Below are 19831 nucleotides of genomic sequence, written 5' to 3' on the forward strand. Positions count from 1 at the left end.
AATAATTTCTAGTATCTATAAATTTTTGCCTATTTGTATTTGACTTATGATGTATGAACTGGCAGAATGCATGCTGTCTTTGGGGAATGGCAGCTGCACAATCTGTAGTGAACCATGGGGGTGAGTGGGGCTTGCTATAATACTTCTGTGTGGGAACATGTGCTTCAATACCTGCTTTGCACTATTCAGTTGTCTCACTGGCACACTGTTCAGCAGTAACATAATAATTAAATAAGAATACTCAGAAACTGATTTTTAAAAATAAATATGTTTATTTGGATATTTTTAAAAAAATATATTTATTAATAATATGTAAATAAAAAGTTGACAAATATTCTAATTAATCTATATATCTATAAAAGTTAAATTTTCTTTGTGTGGTTGTGTGTCTGTGTGTGTACATTTCTCTGTCAAACTACTCTGTCAATTTTCAGTCTACAGACTCGAGATTTGACAAAGGGTATTGAGATTTGGGAAAATCTTTTTAATCGGTTTTCGCCTGAAAATTTGGCTGTCAAGAGGTCAAATTAATTTGGCTGTCAAGGGGTCAATTTTCTAAATTTGAAAATTCTACCAAACTCCTCCGCCAATTTTGGGTCTTAACACTTGAAATTTTAGATGTAGGTTACTTGGACATGGATCCAACTTTTTAACTTGATTTGAGCCCAAAACAATAAATGTTAAGGAGGCAAAATTGGGGTCAAAGTTTAAAAAAATTTGACCTTTGCGGTCTCTACCAAATTACTTAGCCACTTTTTGGTCTAAACATTTGAAATTTTACACCGCTCAATTGTCTACCGACCACCAAAAACCGCTGCCCTGTCTATTCCACGTCGTCGCTAAGTTTCTGGTTGCTACACGCAAACAATTGATTTTAGTCATCGCAGCATTTTGGAAAAGAAATAAAGACATTTATTTTTCTACAAGTTATTTCGCGTCTGTTTTTGGCCAGAGAGCACTGGGAACGCATCACTAATTAATCAAATATTATGATTTTTGGAATACAGCTGTTAGACATAAGGATAAGTACTAACGACTATATTTAGTATAATTTCATTTTATGCAAAGAAGGGTAAAAAGGAATAGAAGCTGACCCACAAATCTAAAGAGACCCAGGCTTGGCTTCAGAAGGAGTATTACGACTTTGTATGCTTCTCTCACTGGCAACCCCTCCTTTCCCGACCTGAACCTTAACTCGTTTGGTCATACGTCAAGAACATCACCAACATGACCTCCTACAACACCAAAGCCAGCCTGATTGCCGCCATCCACTGAGTATTCGCCGAGCTCCCTTGGCGCTTGTGGAAAAGATATGCTACCAGTTCCGGATCTGTATTAAGGCAATGATTGAGGTTGAAGGCGGCTACATTGAATAGATGTTAGCTCTACTACATAATCAAGTTATTTGAATTGATTTTTCAATAAAAGTTTTAAAATAAAGCTGTAGTGTTGTTTTCTTTAGGCGACAAATTTATCGTTGAACCATGTACATATGCATGTGTATGTGTGTATATTATATAAAAGGAACTATGTGTGTGTTTGTGAGTTCGTTCCCTATAGACTCGAAAATGGCTAGGTCGATTTTTATGAAATTTCACATAAAGGTACTTTATGTACCTGACAGTCTTCTAAGATAGGTATCAATAATTGAAATAATCCGATGAAAGAAGGAACAGACGATTTTGACCAAAGGTAACACCTTACACAGTCTAACTTCACAAATGCATTTGAGAAGTTTTATAAAAACACAAGCTGAAAGACTCAGCATATAAAATATAGGTTCTTGGATATGACAGGGGCGCATTCGAATTGAATGTTTCTGTTTAAAGCACAAGGGCGCCATAATACTTGACTTTTTCATTTTAAACTTTAATTCAAGCCATTATCACCACACAAGAAGTAAGGCCAGTCATATAAAATCAACAATAAGTTTTTTGATATCACAGGGGTGTGTTCGAAAGGAATATTTCTGTTTAGAGCACAATTAAACCATGATACTTGCCTTTTGCATTTTAAACTTTAATTCAAGTCATTATATATAAAAATAATTTTATAAAATCAACAGTAGATTAGCTACAGTGCAATGTAAACTACAATGTATTGTGGACTAAGTCACTGTGGGGAGGTATGTGAAGCTTACTCCTGATGCACCGCAATGGGTTCCCAACAAGAAGAGACAATCGATACAACCTTCGTAATATATGTCATTAAGGCCGGGAGCTGAAAAATGATGTCATCGTTGAGGTCTTAGTAAGCAAGATCTATCAAATAGTCAGACTGTCGGTATGAATCCAAAAATTTAACAAAAAGCATTAGAAACTTTAAAAATCGCATTAAAAAAGAGAAAAATAAGGAACATGATGATTTGTACGGAAACTCAGTCAAAACTAAAAAAAAAAAAAACTAATTCAAAATAGAAAAGGTGTGTGTTTATGTCTTAAAAGTAATTAAATATTTCGTTGTTGCATAAATTTTAAAGATGTCCATTATTTACTTGTAAATAATTACATTTAAAAAAAGAACAGGACACGATTCAATTTATAATAAAGCTGAACTTTATTCAATAATAGCTGGACCCGCTAACTGGCTTTGCCCGGTGGAAGAATGCCCCTCTCCTCTTGTAGAAAAATTCAAAGTACGGTTGTCATTATTGTTGTTGCCCAACAACCAATCTCCTCATGTTAAGAAAGGTTTTCGGAATAGACACCCCCAACCTCCTCATGTTAAGAACAGCTTACGGAATAGACACCCTATTTTGGTAGTGTGGGTGACTGTCAAAATATTTGCCACAAATTTAAACCTTGATAATCTCTGTCAAGATCCCCACATGCAAATACTATGAACCAACAAAGAAGTTAAAGGGTGACAGTGTCGGTCAGATTAGATGTTCTTAATCAGCATAGCGGAAAACCTATAGAAGTCGTCATTTTAAAGGAAAGTGTGTAGGTGGATCTAAGGTAAAAATTTCTCAACCAAAAAATGCTCTATAATCAGTTACCCTCCCCTCTCGTAAAAACAGTAAAGTACTGTTGATGTTGTTGCTGCTGCTGTTGCTGCCCAACCCCCAGGCGACTCATGGTAAGAAGGGCTTTCCGAACAGACACCTCCACCCTCTTCATATTAAGAATGGCTTTTGGAATGAACCCTCTAACCTCCTCTGGTCACCCGCAACATCTTCATATTAAGAACAGCTCTCAAAATAGACACCTCACCTTGTGAGTAGGAAGAGATTCGTTCAAATTTTCATGTCCTAATGTAGGGCGCCGCTGAAACCAAACATTAAAAAAAGAAAGTTTGTCTCGCTAATAAGATTTGTTCATTTTTCATCTCATGATTTTGGACGCTAAAAGCAAACATTAAAAAAGTGGGCACTTCTGCATGTCAGTGACATGAAGCGAATGTGTGTATTTTAGTTTCAAGACACACCGACAGATATTGCTTGTCAGCCAAAGAACAGGTATCGATGCTCTTCCTTTTCTAAAAGTGTGTAAAAACTAAAATTATATAATTTGATACATTTTTATACAATCTGTACAAAAATTATTCTTAAACTTCTATAACTGTTTCAAGTTGTTTAAATCATATTTTGCTACATTTTTATACAACCTTATCAAAAAAACAAAAATTCTAAAAACAATCTATAAATGTTTCATGTTTTTATCATATTTATTTTCAGTTATGAATCATTCATTGAAAAGAAATTATATTAACACATTAAAATTAGATTTTGATACATTTTTATACAATAAATGTTTCGATTTTCATATTTTTGTGTTATTTATTTTGTTATATATTTTTGCGTTATTATAAACACTTGTTTATATTTGATGTTCACAGAATGGCTGCTAAGACGTCATTTCTCTTTTGAAGAACAGGGGTCGATAACTCGTGTCTGTTGCTCCTTGGACAGTGGCAAAATTGAGACAATTAACAACAAAGGCCTACCTTTAAAATTGAATACACATTTTATTGATGCTTGGTTGCAAAAAAGGAATACCTATTTTTTGTCTCTGAACAGAGCTGTTATCAACCTCGTAAGATGTTAGTTTTTATCTTCAACAGGAACTGGAAGCAGGTTCATTCTGTCTTTGAAGATAGATATTTGCAGCCATAGAAAGGGTCGACAAGATGCCTTATGATGAAAAGGATCCAATATTCACACTGTCAGCATAGTGCACAAAGGCCATGATCAATGTTCATGTTAATTCAATAATTATACCAATAAAAGTCTCTTAACGAACTTAATGACAATGTGCCTATATTTAGGCATAAAATAAATGATTTGAGTCTATAACGGACTCTTACTAATGAACCTACTTATTTAGGTATAAGATAAACTGTCTCAAAGAGATGAAAGTTGGGAGTTTCATGCCACCTGCAGGGCTGAGTTTCAGAGTCCTTCTTCTTCAGTTTGGCTGGTGGTGATGAACTGCAATGGATTCCCTGCATCTGTCTAGATCATAGACTCTCAACCTGGGGGCCATGGCCCCCAAGGGGGCCATGGCAATAATTTAGGGGGGCCATGGTGGAATTTTCTTTTTTAATTGATTAAGTTGACAATAAAATTTTGTTACCTACATAATATTGTTACGAATGTGTGTGTACGTGTGTATGTATGTATGTGTGTATGTATGTGGGAGAGAGGTGATCGAATTATCTCAGTGTGGCCTTGGATATCAGCACGTAAACATGTGGGTATAATTGATTCTGAACCATACTGTATACTGTTTTACTTATTTTGTTCGACAATTATAAATGCGGTCGCTGTTTTCGTGTGTGAAATATTTGTGCACTTCCTTTATTATTTTCTTATTTTTTGGTATCATTGTATTCATGCTCATTCCCTACTCAGGTATTCCTGCTTTTTTTTTTTTAGTGCTAATATTGATGTGACTCGCTATTCTTCTCATAATTTCAATTGGGGCAGTGCTTGTCAAAGGAGGTGTGTTCTTGCTGTAGAAAGTACATTTCAGCTTGCTAGGTTGAGTGTGAATGTTTATCATCTTTACTCTCTCTGTGTATGTTTGTGTATGACTGTGTGTGTGCTTAATGTGTGAGTCCATGGATGTATTATGTATGTGGATATTTGTGTGTTTGTCATTTTATCACTTGTCCTATTTATCTGTCCTTCATTATCATTCTTTTGTCTTATCACTTAATGTTTGTTCTGATGGTCTGTCTTCTTTATTTTCCCTAGATTTGCGATGGCTACTAGTGTTACTAAGAAGCGGAAGTACAGTGAAGAGTACATTAGCTACGGATTTACATCAATTCTCGCTGATGGCATCGAGAAACCTCAGTGTGTACTGTGCTTCAAAGTGTTGGGGAACGATTCTATGAGGCCTAGTAAGTTGAAGCATCATTTGCAGACCATCCATCCACAGTATGCTGAAAAAGACCCCGATTTCTTCAGGCGCCATGAAAGTAGTTTCGGAAAACAGAAACTGGATGTAACTGGTGCTTTCCAACAACAGACCTCAAGTGTAATTGAGGCATCATACGAGGTTGCCCTTGAAATAGCGAAGCAAAAGAAGCCCCACACAATTGGTGAAACCTTAATTAAGCCATGTACTTTAAAGATGGTCAAGCGTGTTCTTGGAGATGCAAATGAACGTAAAATTCAACAAATTTCCTTGTCAAACGACACAGTGAAGCGGAGAATTAATGAAATGTCAGATGACATAAAGGAAAAAGTGATACAGGAGATCAAATCGTCTCCAGCTGGTATGTTTGCAATACAACTGGATGAGTCAACGGATGTGAGTTCGTGTGCACAGCTACTCGTGTTTGTTAGGTATATTTTCTTGTGTGATATCAAGGAAGAATATCTGTTATGTACACAGCTTGAGACCACCACAACAGCTGAAGATGTGATGGAAAAGCTATCTTCTTTCTTCAAAGCTAACAGGATCCCATGGGAAAATTGTTGTGGAGTCTGTACAGACGGGGCTCCAGCGATGCTGGGATCAAAATCAGGGTTCCAGAAGCGTGTCAAGGAAGTAGCTCCGAATGCCAAGGGGGTTCATTGTATGATCCATCGTTTTGCACTGGCGTCGAAAACCCTCCCTGATGAACTTTGCAAGATCCTGGAGGCAGTGGTCAAATGCGTCAACTTTGTAAAAGCTGGAGCTCTGAACTCTCGCCTTTTCCAGAACCTCTGTAGAGACATGGATTCGGAGCATGAAGCTCTCCTCTTTTACTCCAAAGTGCGCTGGCTTTCCAAGGGCAATGTTGTGAATCGAGTGTTTGAACTTCGGGGGGAGCTAAAATTGTTCCTGGAAATGCAAGGGAAAGATGATCTGTTGAGTCACTTCAATGAGGTTTTGTGGGAGCCACGTCTTGCATATTTAGCAGATATATTTGAGCAGCTAAATAGGTTGAATCTGAAACTACAGGGCAAGGAAAGAAATGTGTTTCACCTGATGGACTGTCTTCATGGATTTCTTGCCAAGCTCCAGAATTGGCAAAGGAAAGTCGGTGCCGGGAATGTTGTTATGTTTGAAAACCTTTCAGCTGTCCTTGACGAGAATGAAGAAGATAGTCTGCTTGACCCATTACTTAAAACTGAAATCACCCAGCATCTGAGATCCTTGGAAAGTGAACTTAATATGTACTTCTCAGAATTCGAGGAGGAAGAAGGGAAGTTGGTAAGGAATCCATTCTCTGGCACTCTTGATATTACTACCATTCCCAGTGATGTTCAGGACGAGTTCCTTGATCTCAAACATGATTCTGCTGCCAAAGATCTCTATGAAGAAAAATCTCTGAATGTATTCTGGTGTTCGATGCATCAGTCATATCCAAAAGTCAGTGAGATTGCACTTCGACTACTCTTGCCTTTTTCAACTACCTATTTATGTGAGTCTGGTTTCTCCACCCTTCTACAAATCAAGAATAAGAGCCGCAACCGATTGGATGTGGACCCCGACATGAGATGTGCATTGTCAGTGACACAACCTCGGATTCGTCAACTGACTGAAAAGAAACAATATCAGCCTTCCCACTGATGTGTGATAAAGTATACAGAGGTTAATTGAACTTTCTCCCATCCAAATCAAATTTGCTATTGTCTGCTAGTCTTTTGTAGTCTAGTGATGTAAGTTAAGCATATCACAGAAATCTATCAATATAAGATAATTATGACTGTAAACTTTGTAATAAAGCAAGGGTGTTCTCTTCATCAACATTTTATTTATTCTTTTTTTTCTGCGCCTTTTTTGGCAGGGTGGGATTTGGGAGAAAAATGAAGGGGAGCCACACGAATGTTGAGAATTCATGAAGGGGGGAATGGAGTGAAAAAGGTTGAGAACCACTGGTCTAGATCAAGTTTTTAGATAAAACTGAAAAGCAAACACAAAATACAAAAAGCCCATGAAAGTGCAACACTTCACAGAAAATAAAATCGGCCACTATGATTAGCCCAAAACAATACAATGATATGCATGATGCAATTGTCAAATTTCTGACAGCTGCTAATATATCACTGTCATCCAGAAGTGCAAAAAAGTGAAGTTTGTCTCGTTTACTAAGATTCGTTCATTTAGTCATGTCTTAATTTTGGACGCTAAAACAAAATTAAAAAAAAGGAAGTCTGTCTTGTTTATTTATTTCGTCAAAAAATAATTTAGGACGCTGGAAACAGACATAAAAAAAGCTCACCTCATTTACTAAGATTCGTTTTATAATCTAGGATGCTCACTATGCTAAAACCAACAAACGAACAGTATATTCAATCGATGAAAACATTTAAGAAAGAATATTCGGCAGCTTATTTCTAAAACTTTATTACGAATACTTTTTGGTAAGGAAAAAGTAAATGTTACAGTAAGGCAATGTAAACATTCATCGTTAATCACTCAAAAATGCAACGAAAGAATATTTTTTCAAACAATGCATGAGGATATTGTGTGTGTGTGTGTGTGTGTGTGTGTGTGTGTGTGTGTGTAGTTAAATGTCAGGGTGTAACTACGAAAAGTTATGATTATGAGCATTCTTGAATATTTTTATTTGGTTTAATATTCAGGAAAATGTTGATTCCTGTAGATGCCATATTGGTGAAGATACGAAGTGTTCGGTTTTAGTATGAATGTGTAATTCGGAATAACAGATTTTTATGTTTTCAGCTAATTAGAATACCCGGAATGTAAGTGGGAAGAAATCATTATTTTCAAATAAGAAAGTAGTTGTATGGTTACCAGTGTATGATGCATTTAATATGGCAATATATTTATATTGTGTAAATTTTTACTCGGTCTTTACTGGAGTAGTGGGTGTACTTTTGGGGTAGAGGGAAAAACACGCACCACTTGGTCTAAATATGTTGTCGGCCATGATCATGGTGCTTGTAGGATGTAATGTGAGATTTTATTATAACGAATAAAGAATTACATAACATGTTGGGTAACAGTTTAGACATAAAAAATTTCTCATGTGATATCATCCCTCTTGGAAATAGAGTACGATTATGAATATCTCCAGTATCAAATAATCCTTATACACTGTGAAATTTACTTTATGTATGAACACCAAAGAGGGGGGTATTTGTTTTATATATTTTTTAATTCAGTAATGTATTTTTTATGGAAACGATTAGTTTTATAGTAGTTTAGTACGTTTTTAATTAGTGATTTTGAAGCTATGATGGCATAAAACAGCTATATATATATATATATATATATATATATATATATATATATATATATATATATATATATATAAGCTGTGTGTGTGTCTGGTCACGAATAGGCTCCTATATGGTTGAGTATTTTAAAAAACTGATTACACATAATGATGGAAGATGTATCGAGACACAGGAATGGGTATGTTTGATCTTGCAGAACGGTGGTTCATTAAAATTGTGGGGTCTGCGTTCGTACCAGGTCCAAAATGTATGGAAATAAAAAATTAAAAAATTAAAAAAAAAACGTTTACAAGTGTTTTTGATATAGATGTACATAATAATACTTTGCTAAGTATGTTTTAACTTAAATAGGGATGGTATAATAAAATTGTGGGATCTGCGTTCGCGCCTGGCCTCCATAGAATGGAAATAGGCACAAACTTTAATAAAGACTTTTCATATCTATCTGCGTAAGTATACTTTGATAATTATGTTTCAGTTTAAAGAAATATGGTATAATAAAATTATGGGGTGTTTGTTCGCACCTGACCTCCATAGAATGGAAATATATCAGAAAGTTTAACAATATTAATATAGATCCACAGAATATTGTGATAAGTGTTTCAGTGTGAACAGGTATGGTATAATAAATTATGGGGTTTATCTATTTCATTTTTACTTTCATCATATTTTGGTTTGGTTTTGATACCCTCAAATTCGAAGCTATCTCTTACAACCCTTCCTTTTCATAATCTATCATACTTTCATAAATCAGAGTCCATTTTCTGTAGGCTGTTTTTGAACCTAGTCAATGATGGGTACTTTTGCTAGTATATATATATTGCTGCAATTATGAAGAGAAGGCATATTTTTATTAGAATCTTTTGGGCTACTGTTCTCATCCTGAATGTTATTTTCACAATGTTTTTTCCAATGTAGCCTCTGAACTTGTGTATGTTTCTGTCGAACTCGAGATTCTGCACAGAATTTTGAATGGAACCATTGATGTCATTAATGGGAGTAACATAATCTCATTGGTAAAAGTCCTAAGTAATTTGCAATAGTATTTTGGGTGTTGCTAGCACTGAGACTTGAACCTGCAACCCCCAGAAGAATTAACTTTGACAACTGAATTTTACCAAGTACTCTATTCACTGCACCACGGTTTCTTGCGGATAAAAGTATAAATTTTTTCTCTTGATGACAGGAACATCACAATATGAATCAAATCACTTTAACATCTCCAATGTATTAAATGTAATTAATTACAATCAACATAAACTAAAAATCGAAATATTAGGAAATGAATGTGATAAATGTATCTAATTCAATATTCTATTAAGTTGGCTCAATCTCATATTCATTAATTATATGAAAATTGTAAACTCTGACTATATTGTTTACGTTTTACCTTTTTTCTTTCCAGATTCGACCTCTGACAAAATGTTGCTGGAAATGAGCAAAAATATATTCATATATTACAAGTCCATGATGTCACTCATTTCATGGACTTTTATTCTGCAATTTGCTGCTTTTGCTATTATTTCTTGGATAATCTATACAGTTTTTTTCAAGGTTTACTTCTCGCCCCTTAGATACCTACCCACTGTACCTTTTGTACCTATTGTGGGATCTATTCCTGCCATCATGAAACTTGAATCAGGACAGTATTTTGAAGACTGGATGCATAAATTAAACACTTCAGTCTATAGGTTCTTTTGGATCTATGGAGTTGAAAAGGTGTGCGTGATTGATGCTGATCTTATTAAAGCAATTACAGTCACAAAGAGTAAGATTTATGGAAAGCATCATGAGGATTATCGATTACTCAAAGAATTTCTTGGAGAAGGTTTAGTAACAAGTGAAAATTTTGTCCACCACAGGAATCGAAAACTCTGCAATGGTTCCTTTAAAGTCAACGCCCTTATTGGTATGCTTCCAATATTTGAAGAATGTGGAAGAGAACTGGTCAACAGGTGGCTTATCGATCTTAATACTTTAAAGAAAACTGACAATCAAGGTTATACTGAAATGTGCATTCATACTGAAATGACTAACATCACTTTTGATGTGATTGGAAAATGTGCTTTTGAATATGATTTCAATGCCATCAAACATGACAACAGCGAAACAACAGAACTTTTTAAAAACCTTGTTGGTGGATTTCATCTCACTTGGCAACGTGTCCTCCCAGAATTGTTCCCAATTTTCCGATATTTTAGGACACCAGCAATGAAGCGACATGACGATGATATAAAAAAGATGGATGAGGTTGTATATTCTGTGATTCGAAAAAAAAGAGAAGAGCTGAATGAGGTGTCAGAAGAATCCGAAAACAAAGATAAAAATAACAAAAAACCAGGCAAAAGTTTATTAGAAACATTGATGCAAGCCAGAGATGAAGATACTGGTTTTTTGATGAATGACAAACAACTTAGAGATGAAGTGATAACATTTATGTTAGCAGGACATGAAACAACGGCTGTTTCTTTAACATGGTGTTTGCTTCAAATGGCTCATTATCCAGAGATTCAATCAAAAGTTCGCGAAGAAGTTATGTCTGTTCTGTCATCAGATGATGATGAAATTACCAATCATCACTTGGATCAGTTAACCTACATGACTTGTGTTATCAATGAAACTATGCGGCTCTATCCAGCCGTCATGTTGGTTGCTCGTTACGCCAAAGAAGATAACTATATCAATAATTATTTCTTCCCAAAAGGCACAAGAATAAATATTAATATGTCAGCATTGCATCGAAATCCAAAATATTGGGACAACCCTCTGGAATATCGTCCAGAAAGATTTGAAGATCCATCCAAAATTTATCCTTATTCTTTTGTACCATTTATTTCCGGCAGTCGGATGTGTATTGGCTACAAATTTGCTTTGATGGAAATGAAATCTGCACTAGCCTTGTTAATTCGGAAATTTGAATTTGCTCCTATCCCTGGGATGGTGTATAAGAGAAAAGCTACTATCACTACAAGGCCTGATCCAATTCTTTATTTAAGAGTGAGAGAATTTAAAAGAAGCGCAGAGAAAGCCTGAAATCAGAACAAGAATCATCAAGTTGACTAAACAACATTTTTTTTCTGCACCACTAAAAGTTTTGTTATTTTATTTTAATCAAGAAAATATTTTGACTTCCGTTTTGTAATTTCTAGAAAAATGTGAAAGCGCTTATGAACAAGGATTTTTTTTATTATCACAGTGAAAATAATTTTAAAACCATCAAACAAACGTAAAAGTCACTTCAGTTATTGGAAAATTGTTAAAGAAGATAAATTTTATTATCTGAATAAATTGTTTTATATTTGATCCAAAATAATATTGTGCTGTTCTATATAAAAACAAAAGTGAAATGATTGAAACGATGAAAAGTCAAATTTACCCCCCCCCCCAAAAAAAAGGCAAGAAACGAGAAAATATTAAAATGAAAAACAAATAAAGGAAGTAAACACAAAAAGTGAAACATTTTTTTGTCAATTATTGGCGCATCTCATTGAGAGATAAGGTTGCGGTTGAAGTTCAATATCAAACCACAATCAAATGAATCTTGTCGCATACAAAATGAAAGACATTTTATGAAAGTTAACGTCCTTCCTTAGTATCTAATTAATGTAATTGATATTTTAAGTAAATGATTTGAACATTTTTATGAAGCAAAAATAAAACTTTTTTTAGAAAAGTATTTCCCAAGTTTGTCTTTTTTGGATCATTCAGATTACATTGTCATATTCAGTGTTCTTTGCATTACATTTTGACCAACGTTATTATCAATCTTATCACATGTATCCTGTCAAACTCTGAGTTTTTTTTTGTTGAACTTGGGAACTTGTACAAAATTTCAAGTAAAGTCCCTTATTTAATACCACGGGCATAGCATGCTTTCATTCTGCCAGGAATGACAAAGCAGAATGGTTCAGTTAATTAATTAATTGTATTTTTAGTATCATCCACAGTGAGGGTTGAACATTCAACAACAAAACAAAACAAAAAAAAAAACTTAGGACTGAATTTTACTTAGTAGTTTATCCGTTACGCCATGTGTCCTTGTGACAGAAAAATTTCTAACAAGATAAATACACCTGAAGAAGGTCAGTTTTTTTGTTTTATTAGGGAGTCACCATTTATCAAGGCTGAGAGGCCAAGATAAACATAATTCTCAAATGAGAACACATCAGGATGATCGGTAATGGTGAAAATTGAGTAGAATTTGATTATTTAAGAGGACGGCTCAACAAGAATTTGTTTATGTTGGACTTGAAAATAACCATGTTATAGTCAGCTAGGAAGGAAGCAGTCCTTCATTATTGTGTTCCACAAACAGAAGCTTTGCTCATGGAATTTTTGCTTTGGCTACATCAGCGAAAATGTTGTGAAAATAACATTCAAGATGAGAACAGTAGTCCGAAAAATTTTAATAAAAGAAATTATCAAAGTCCTCATTTCAAAACTTCAGAAACATAATATTTGCTCAGTGTTTTACTTTATTTTCTCTTTGATTTGTTAAGATGATTCAAATATTTGCTTCATCATAGTTTGACTGATCCTTCTTTTTCATCAGTTAACATTGTTGACCCGACTGTTCTCCACTGTAAATCTGTGTGGTTGTACATCAAGAAACCTCATCACAGCTGGTTTGAAGGACTGGCCTCAAGTTAATATTTTTTGCTTGATTAGCTAGTTAACTTATTTGCGCATCTCTGAGGATCTCAATCCATCTCAAAAAGGGAATTGATCTTAAAAAATAAATGTCAAACTTTTCACTATCATATTTTTTTCTGTCACTCATGATTCGATCTCATCATGAAAAGGCTATTATGTTTATATTTTTAAAAAATTTATTTTAATTCTTATGATCGTAAAAAAAAAAATAAATGTCTAAAAATTTTTGCTATCAACACTCTTGTCAACTACGTTCTGTAGACCCTTACCCTTTCCCACCGACACCGTGGCCCAATTAGATATGACATAATAGCATAATTTTATTATCCAAATAATTCTGTAACTATCAGGCTTTTATTGGACTTAACTTCCCATTCGCTTTTTGATCCAACATTAGTCTGGATAGTGAAACAAAAATGTAGTAGGCAAAAAAAAAAAAAAATAAATGTTCTGTCAGCAACAGTACAACTTCAAAATAGTCAATATCGCCCACCTCCAGAAGAGAGGGAATTCCTGTCCGTGATAACCGTGGTAAAAGAAGACACACTCCAATCGCCAGAAACACCCACACACACAGTTTGCAGGACACTGCCGACTCGTCTCTGGCCTCCTGCTTTTATAGTGGCCGGGAATTATCCATTTGCATAATCACATGAGACAGAAACGTGATTTTCCGAGAGTTGCATGGGGTAAATGCTAATAAAAACCCCCGGACGCCATCTTGGAATTCTCTTTTTCCCCCCAACTGGTGACACAACAGACATACCCGAGGTAAGCTCTTTTTCCCCTCATTTTAGTTATTGCTGCTTCTGCTACACTCCCCCCTGATCTCATGATCACAAATGGGGCAGGGGGGCAGTCGTCTCTGTCTGGTACTTCTCCGAAGAACCGGAGGCAGCACTTCCTCCCTGCCATCCTCCTCATCGCCATTATTGCCACCAGTCTGCTCCATAGGCGGTGTTTCGCAATCAGGGCAGGGGGGCAGTATTCGTTTCTGTCGGGTACTCCTTCGTAGAGGCAAGACGGGTGGTCCTTCCACCGCTTCTTCAGTATGTACATTATATGGCTCAAAATCCTCTTCGTCGTCCTGCATCATACTCTCTGTCTTTTCAGAAGACATCATACTGTCTGAGTCTCCCTCTTCCTCCGATGTAACAACATAATGGCGAGGGGCAAATCCTTCACGTGACGAGGCACACCGTCCACCAAAATTGACTGAGGGCTGATCACCTTGGTCACCTCACCCTTGCCGAACCTCGTGGTACATCGATTTTGCGGTCTTCTGACCCATACGCGATCTCCAACCTGGTAAAAGCTGTTCTTGGGACCTGGGGACGCAGTTGCGAGATTGGTCTCCTTTACTCGAACTTCGTATTGATAAATCCTATTGGCAGGCGCAGTGGAGGGAGATGTGTCGTCTCTTGGTGTGATGTTATACCAGTAGACAGCCTCCTGTATGGGACAACACATTCTAGCCGCTATTCGTTTCACTGTACGATGACATCGCTCCGCTATGCCATTCCCGGCTGGAGCGTATGCACAGCGGAATCGCAAGTGAACTCCCCATTTACATGCAAATGCTTGGAACATATTGCTGCAGAAAGCTGTGTCATTGTCTAAAAGGAGTTCATGCGGCGCGCCACGCTCGAGGAACACTGTCTCCAACTGATGAATCACGCTTGCCGAGTCCTGCCTTGCCAATTTCCTCCAAATGGAGAAACGCGATGGACCACAGTCTGTTAAAGTTAAAAAATGGAAGGTGCCATAATGCGTGATATCCATTCCAATTCTCTGCCAATTCTCGTTAACTTCCAGCTTTCCCTTTTCCCACCTGACTGGCGCTGGGTCAATGGACTGACATTCCTCGCATTTCTGTATGACCGTTCTGACAGTTGCTTTTGTCGTGGTTGGACATCTTCTCCTGACAAAGTAGGTAGTACGTCGCACCCCCGGATGTCCACTATCTTTGTGAATAGCCATGATTTGACTCTCATCCAGCTCGTCTGTGTGGACCGCGCCTATCACTGGGTCAAGACCGTTTTTCTTTTTCATTGCCTCAAACCACCGCTGTGGCACTCGTGTCAGTCGGTCAGCAATGTTTCGTGCTGATGGAACCAGCGTCACATCCACTGTCAGCCCGTACTCTTTCACGAGCTCCTTAAGAGTGCTTAATCGCCTCCTAATAAGCATCTCGCTTGCTGCTTTGGTGCGTACTTGCGCCTTTCCAGTTAGCGTGTCCGAGACCCAATGGTATACGCAAACAGAATCTGTCTTTATGTGTAGCACCTTGCTCTGCCACTGGAGAGCCAAATTGATGCCTTTCAATACGGCATCCAGTTCAGCCAAGTTGATATGTTGAGAGTCATCTTCAGGTCGCAGCCAACATGCATCTTCCAGCACAGTTTCACACATCTCCAAGGCTGCCCCAATTGCTAGGGAGCTAGCATCGACCCATACATTCAGCTCTTTGCCGTCCACACACCAATTTCCCTGTGCCGGATCGTTCTGCTGTGCAGATTTTAAGGTTTCGAACATCATACGGCGTCCCTTGCTTCATCATCCCAGCCCTTCGTGACCGAACTTACTCTCCTTCTGAGTATTCCGCAAGCCACACGAAGCCAACCGCACACCGGAAAGTGCCCGACAAGTCGACCACACAGGGAAAAGATTGTTCGTCGCGTAACAATACTGGGAGCCTCCGGAATTGCATTTCCTCGCTTCCACTGCAGTTCATTGCGTTCCATCCTGACTGCCAATCCCAGCACCCGTGCACCGTCCTTCAACTGCTCCGGGTTCTTGCACTCCAACCCGAACTGCGCGAGGTGTTCTCTCACACGGGTCGCGGGCACCACGTCTTCATTGACAAAAATGTCATCAATGTAAGCAGATGCTGCGCGGCTTATAACTTCTTCCTGAGATAGTACTTCGCTGACAATTGCTCTCATTATCAAGGGAGCCACATTCAAACCAAACCCCAGACGGGTCAGACAGTATTTTTTCCCATCGATTTCCACAGTCTGGTATGGCCACAGTGTCTCATGGACCCGGACTTGTAGGTATGCTCTTCTGAGGTCCAGTAGAGACACGTTAGCACCTTTTTGTCTCCACTCACGCAGCTTAGCCGCACAAACATCTGCGTTAGCCGTAAATGCGTCTACGTAATGATTTAGCTCCCGGTAGTCCATTACCGGGCGCACTTTGGCTTTGTTCTGCTGTATCACAGCCATCAGGGGAATTAGACCTTTGGGGGGTCCCAATTTATCCTCTGGGTATAGCACGAGCCAACCATTATCTATCCAGGTGTGGAGCTCCTGCGTGTATTCTTCACGAATTTCTGCTGGCACTGGGTACTCTGACACTCGATTATGCAGCCTTTCAGGGGGGTGGTCCACAGACCATTTCCACGATGCGGTCCACGTTCGGTTTTGATGGTCAAAGGTAGCAGTGAAATCTGGTTCATCGATAGAAATGGCTGCGCATTTAATACTTTTCCTGGCGCCCAGCCGCACTGATCCTGTAGGCTTGATAACGACACCTCCTAGAGCTTTTATGGCGTCGATCCCTAGAAGCAAGTCAAATCCCAGTGGCTTGCCATGCACCACCAACACATTGACTCTGGCAGACACACCTTCATCAGTGGATACAGAGACCGTTCCAACACCGCAGCACGCATGGGACATTCCACCAATTGTGTTGACATTTACGTTTGTTTTTCTCCAAGACCGGCACCGGTCTGCATGTAAAATTGTCCTGGAGCATCCTGTATCAATAAGCGCCAAACATCGCGTCCCGTCAACATGGATGCTTATCACCGGGAGCGTCGTGTTCACATCTTGGTTGGGAAGGAGACTGGCGCTTATGCGTCCTCCCCTTGCTCGTTTCCCGAGCAGTTCCGAGCCCAGTGTCCACTCTCACCACGTTTTCGACAGTCCCTTGCAAGGTGGCCTTTAACATTGCATTTGAAACAGGTCACGTTAACAGGATTATTCTGGGCCCTGTTGTTGGGTGAGCGTGTGGCCGCAACCACATCCTGATTTTGTTCGCCAGTCATCGTCAAAATTCTCGCTCTCGACATTAGCTCCCCCATGGTCAGGGCTTTGATGTTCGGCACCTGTTGAAGAGCAATTGAGATGGTGTCAGGGAATCCAGTGACAAAAATTAATTTTGTGAGTCTCTCTGAGCTTTCTCCTGTGAATCCGGCCAATCCAACCAACTGCCTGATTTTGTTGGCGTACACATCCACACGTTCACCAGCCCATCTAACCATAGTTATTTTTCTATATGCTGCAAACGCGTCATCAGTAAATGCCTCCTTTAATCGAGCCTCAATCTGGTCTATTTTCTTTTGATCGTCCTCCTCCATTTCCATGTAGAGAGCCAGTGCATCGCCTTCCAGGTATAAAGGTAGCAGACTCGCTACGTCATCCACCTGCTGAAGTTGTGCGACAAGTCTCACTTTTTTCAGCCATGCTACAACGTCTCCCTCGCCAGAGAACGGCTTGATAATATCACTGCTTATCCGCACCTTCGCCATATTCGGGCCGAAATAGCTTGAAACAAAAATGTAGTAGGCAAAAAAAAAATAAATAAATGTTCTGTCAGCAACAGTACAACTTCAAAATAGTCAATATCGCCCACCTCCAGAAGAGAGGGAATTCCTGTCCGTGATAACCGTGGTAAAAGAAGACACACTCCAATCGCCAGAAACACCCACACACACAGTTTGCAGGACACTGCCGACTCGTCTCTGGCCTCCTGCTTTTATAGTGGCCGGGAATTATCCATTTGCATAATCACATGAGACAGAAACGTGATTTTCCGAGAGTTGCATGGGGTAAATGCTAATAAAAACCCCCGGACGCCATCTTGGAATTCTCTTTTTCCCCCCAACTGGTGACACAACAGACATACCCGAGGTAAGCTCTTTTTCCCCTCATTTTAGTTATTGCTGCTTCTGCTACAGATAGCTATGCAGATCTAAATCTAACATTGGAATTACCAATTTTAGCTCCCTCTCCCAATACAATTTGTTATATTTTTCCTTTTTTTTCTTCTTTTATTTCAATACAAGCTGTGTAAAAGGAATCAACGGTTTTTGGTTTGATATCTCACGTAAGCATATATAGCATATATAAATATAGATGAATATTTTGTTTTTATTTCATCGAATGTTCATGTAATTTGTGTATTTCATTTACACATTCCTTTAAAGTGTTTCCTTTTCGAACATTTACTACAAAAAAGTATGAAAAACTGAAACGGAAACTTTTTTATGAGAAGTTTTGGAGTAACTACAATTTTTAAGTAGTTTTGACTAAGATTTGTAGTTCTGTTTCATAAGATAATGATGATGATGTAATTATTCAAGGTTAGTGCTATGAAATGACGGTTTACTAGAGCAGTTGTTGAGTTATGTTATTTATACTATATTCTTACACACGTTGCTTTTTACTGATAATTTATAATTCTTGTCTAATGTTCTCAATCATGATGGTCCAATGCGTGAAATTCTTTTCAGATAAATTTGACCTTTAGAAATTTAGCCTGGTTTCTGATAAGAAAATGATGATAACAGGAATAGTCTCGTTTATAAATGAGAAAGAATATTTATTTGCTTAGAGGAAACTTATATATTTTTCACAAATAAACATCACTAATCATCATTATTATGTTCAAGTACCACGAATAAAATAAAAAATGCACACAAAATGAGCGAAAAATGTCAAAAATTGTGTAACAGCTTAAAGCGGTTCAAAACTATTTTAGTGTTACCCATGTTACATATTTAAAAGAAAATCTATTTTTTGTACTCTAATCGAAAAAAAAAAAAAAAAAAGACCTGGACTCGATTCGCAGCGACTCTCTCCGCTCTAACCAGGTTCCATCCGGTTCTCGAGAACTCAACGGCTCGATTCTCTCAAACATTTAACTCCCGGCCTTATATTATCTCATTTATGCAAATTAATGCGCAATCGAACCTGCTGATTTGTCGCCTTCTCGTCTTCCATCGCTCGGGTTTCGAGTTCGCACATGCAACCCATGAAAATTGAGTGTGACTGCAGTCACACTCAATTTTCACTACACGCCCCCCTGATCTCATGATCATAAACTGGGTAGGGATGTAGTATCCATCTTTGCTAGACACAGCTAGTGCTCGACACTCTGCTAGACACAGCTAGCATTCGACACTCAGCTAGACACAGCTAGCACTCGACACTCCACTAGACACAGCCCTCACTACTCCGCTAGACACAGCTAGCCCTCACTACGCCGCTAGACACAGCTAGCGCTCACTACTCTCCGACAAAGACAGATACTACTTAGCAAAAGTGGGGCTACACGGCTAGACACAGAAATTAATTTTTAAATTTCTCATTTGAAAACGACTTTACATACAAGTCGACTAAATCGCAGTGTAATTCTTTTTAATAGCGACTACTTTTTATTCAAAAACAAAATCGATTTGAATTGTATTCTCACCAAAATAGCTATCGTTCAAAAACAACATCTTTTTTCTCCTTTTCAGCATGACACGAT

At 38.0% G+C, this 19831-nt stretch overlaps 2 protein-coding genes across 3 annotated transcripts in view; both read left to right on the plus strand.

The window, feature by feature from the left end:
- Positions 1–12317, plus strand: part of LOC145256421 (cytochrome P450 4d2-like) — a 63844-nt gene extending 51527 nt beyond the window's left edge. For both annotated transcript variants that reach the window (XM_080115306.1, XM_080115314.1), the window contains exon 2: positions 10047–12317. In XM_080115306.1, the coding sequence (XP_079971432.1) occupies positions 10047–11674 (1628 nt within the window). In that variant the 3' untranslated portion in view covers positions 11675–12317. The remainder of the gene's footprint in view (positions 1–10046) is intronic.
- LOC145256415 (zinc finger BED domain-containing protein 5-like) lies at positions 3784–7184 on the plus strand. Its single transcript, XM_080115293.1, has one exon. The coding sequence runs from the start codon at positions 5205–5207 to the stop codon at positions 7005–7007; it is 1803 nt and encodes a 600-aa protein (XP_079971419.1). The 5' UTR covers positions 3784–5204; the 3' UTR covers positions 7008–7184.
- Positions 12318–19831: the final 7514 nt, after the last annotated feature.

This window comes from Euprymna scolopes, chromosome 3 (genome assembly GCF_053919585.1).
Source record: "Euprymna scolopes isolate OS-2025 chromosome 3, ASM5391958v1, whole genome shotgun sequence".
Taxonomy (NCBI): Eukaryota; Metazoa; Mollusca; class Cephalopoda; order Sepiida; family Sepiolidae; genus Euprymna; species Euprymna scolopes.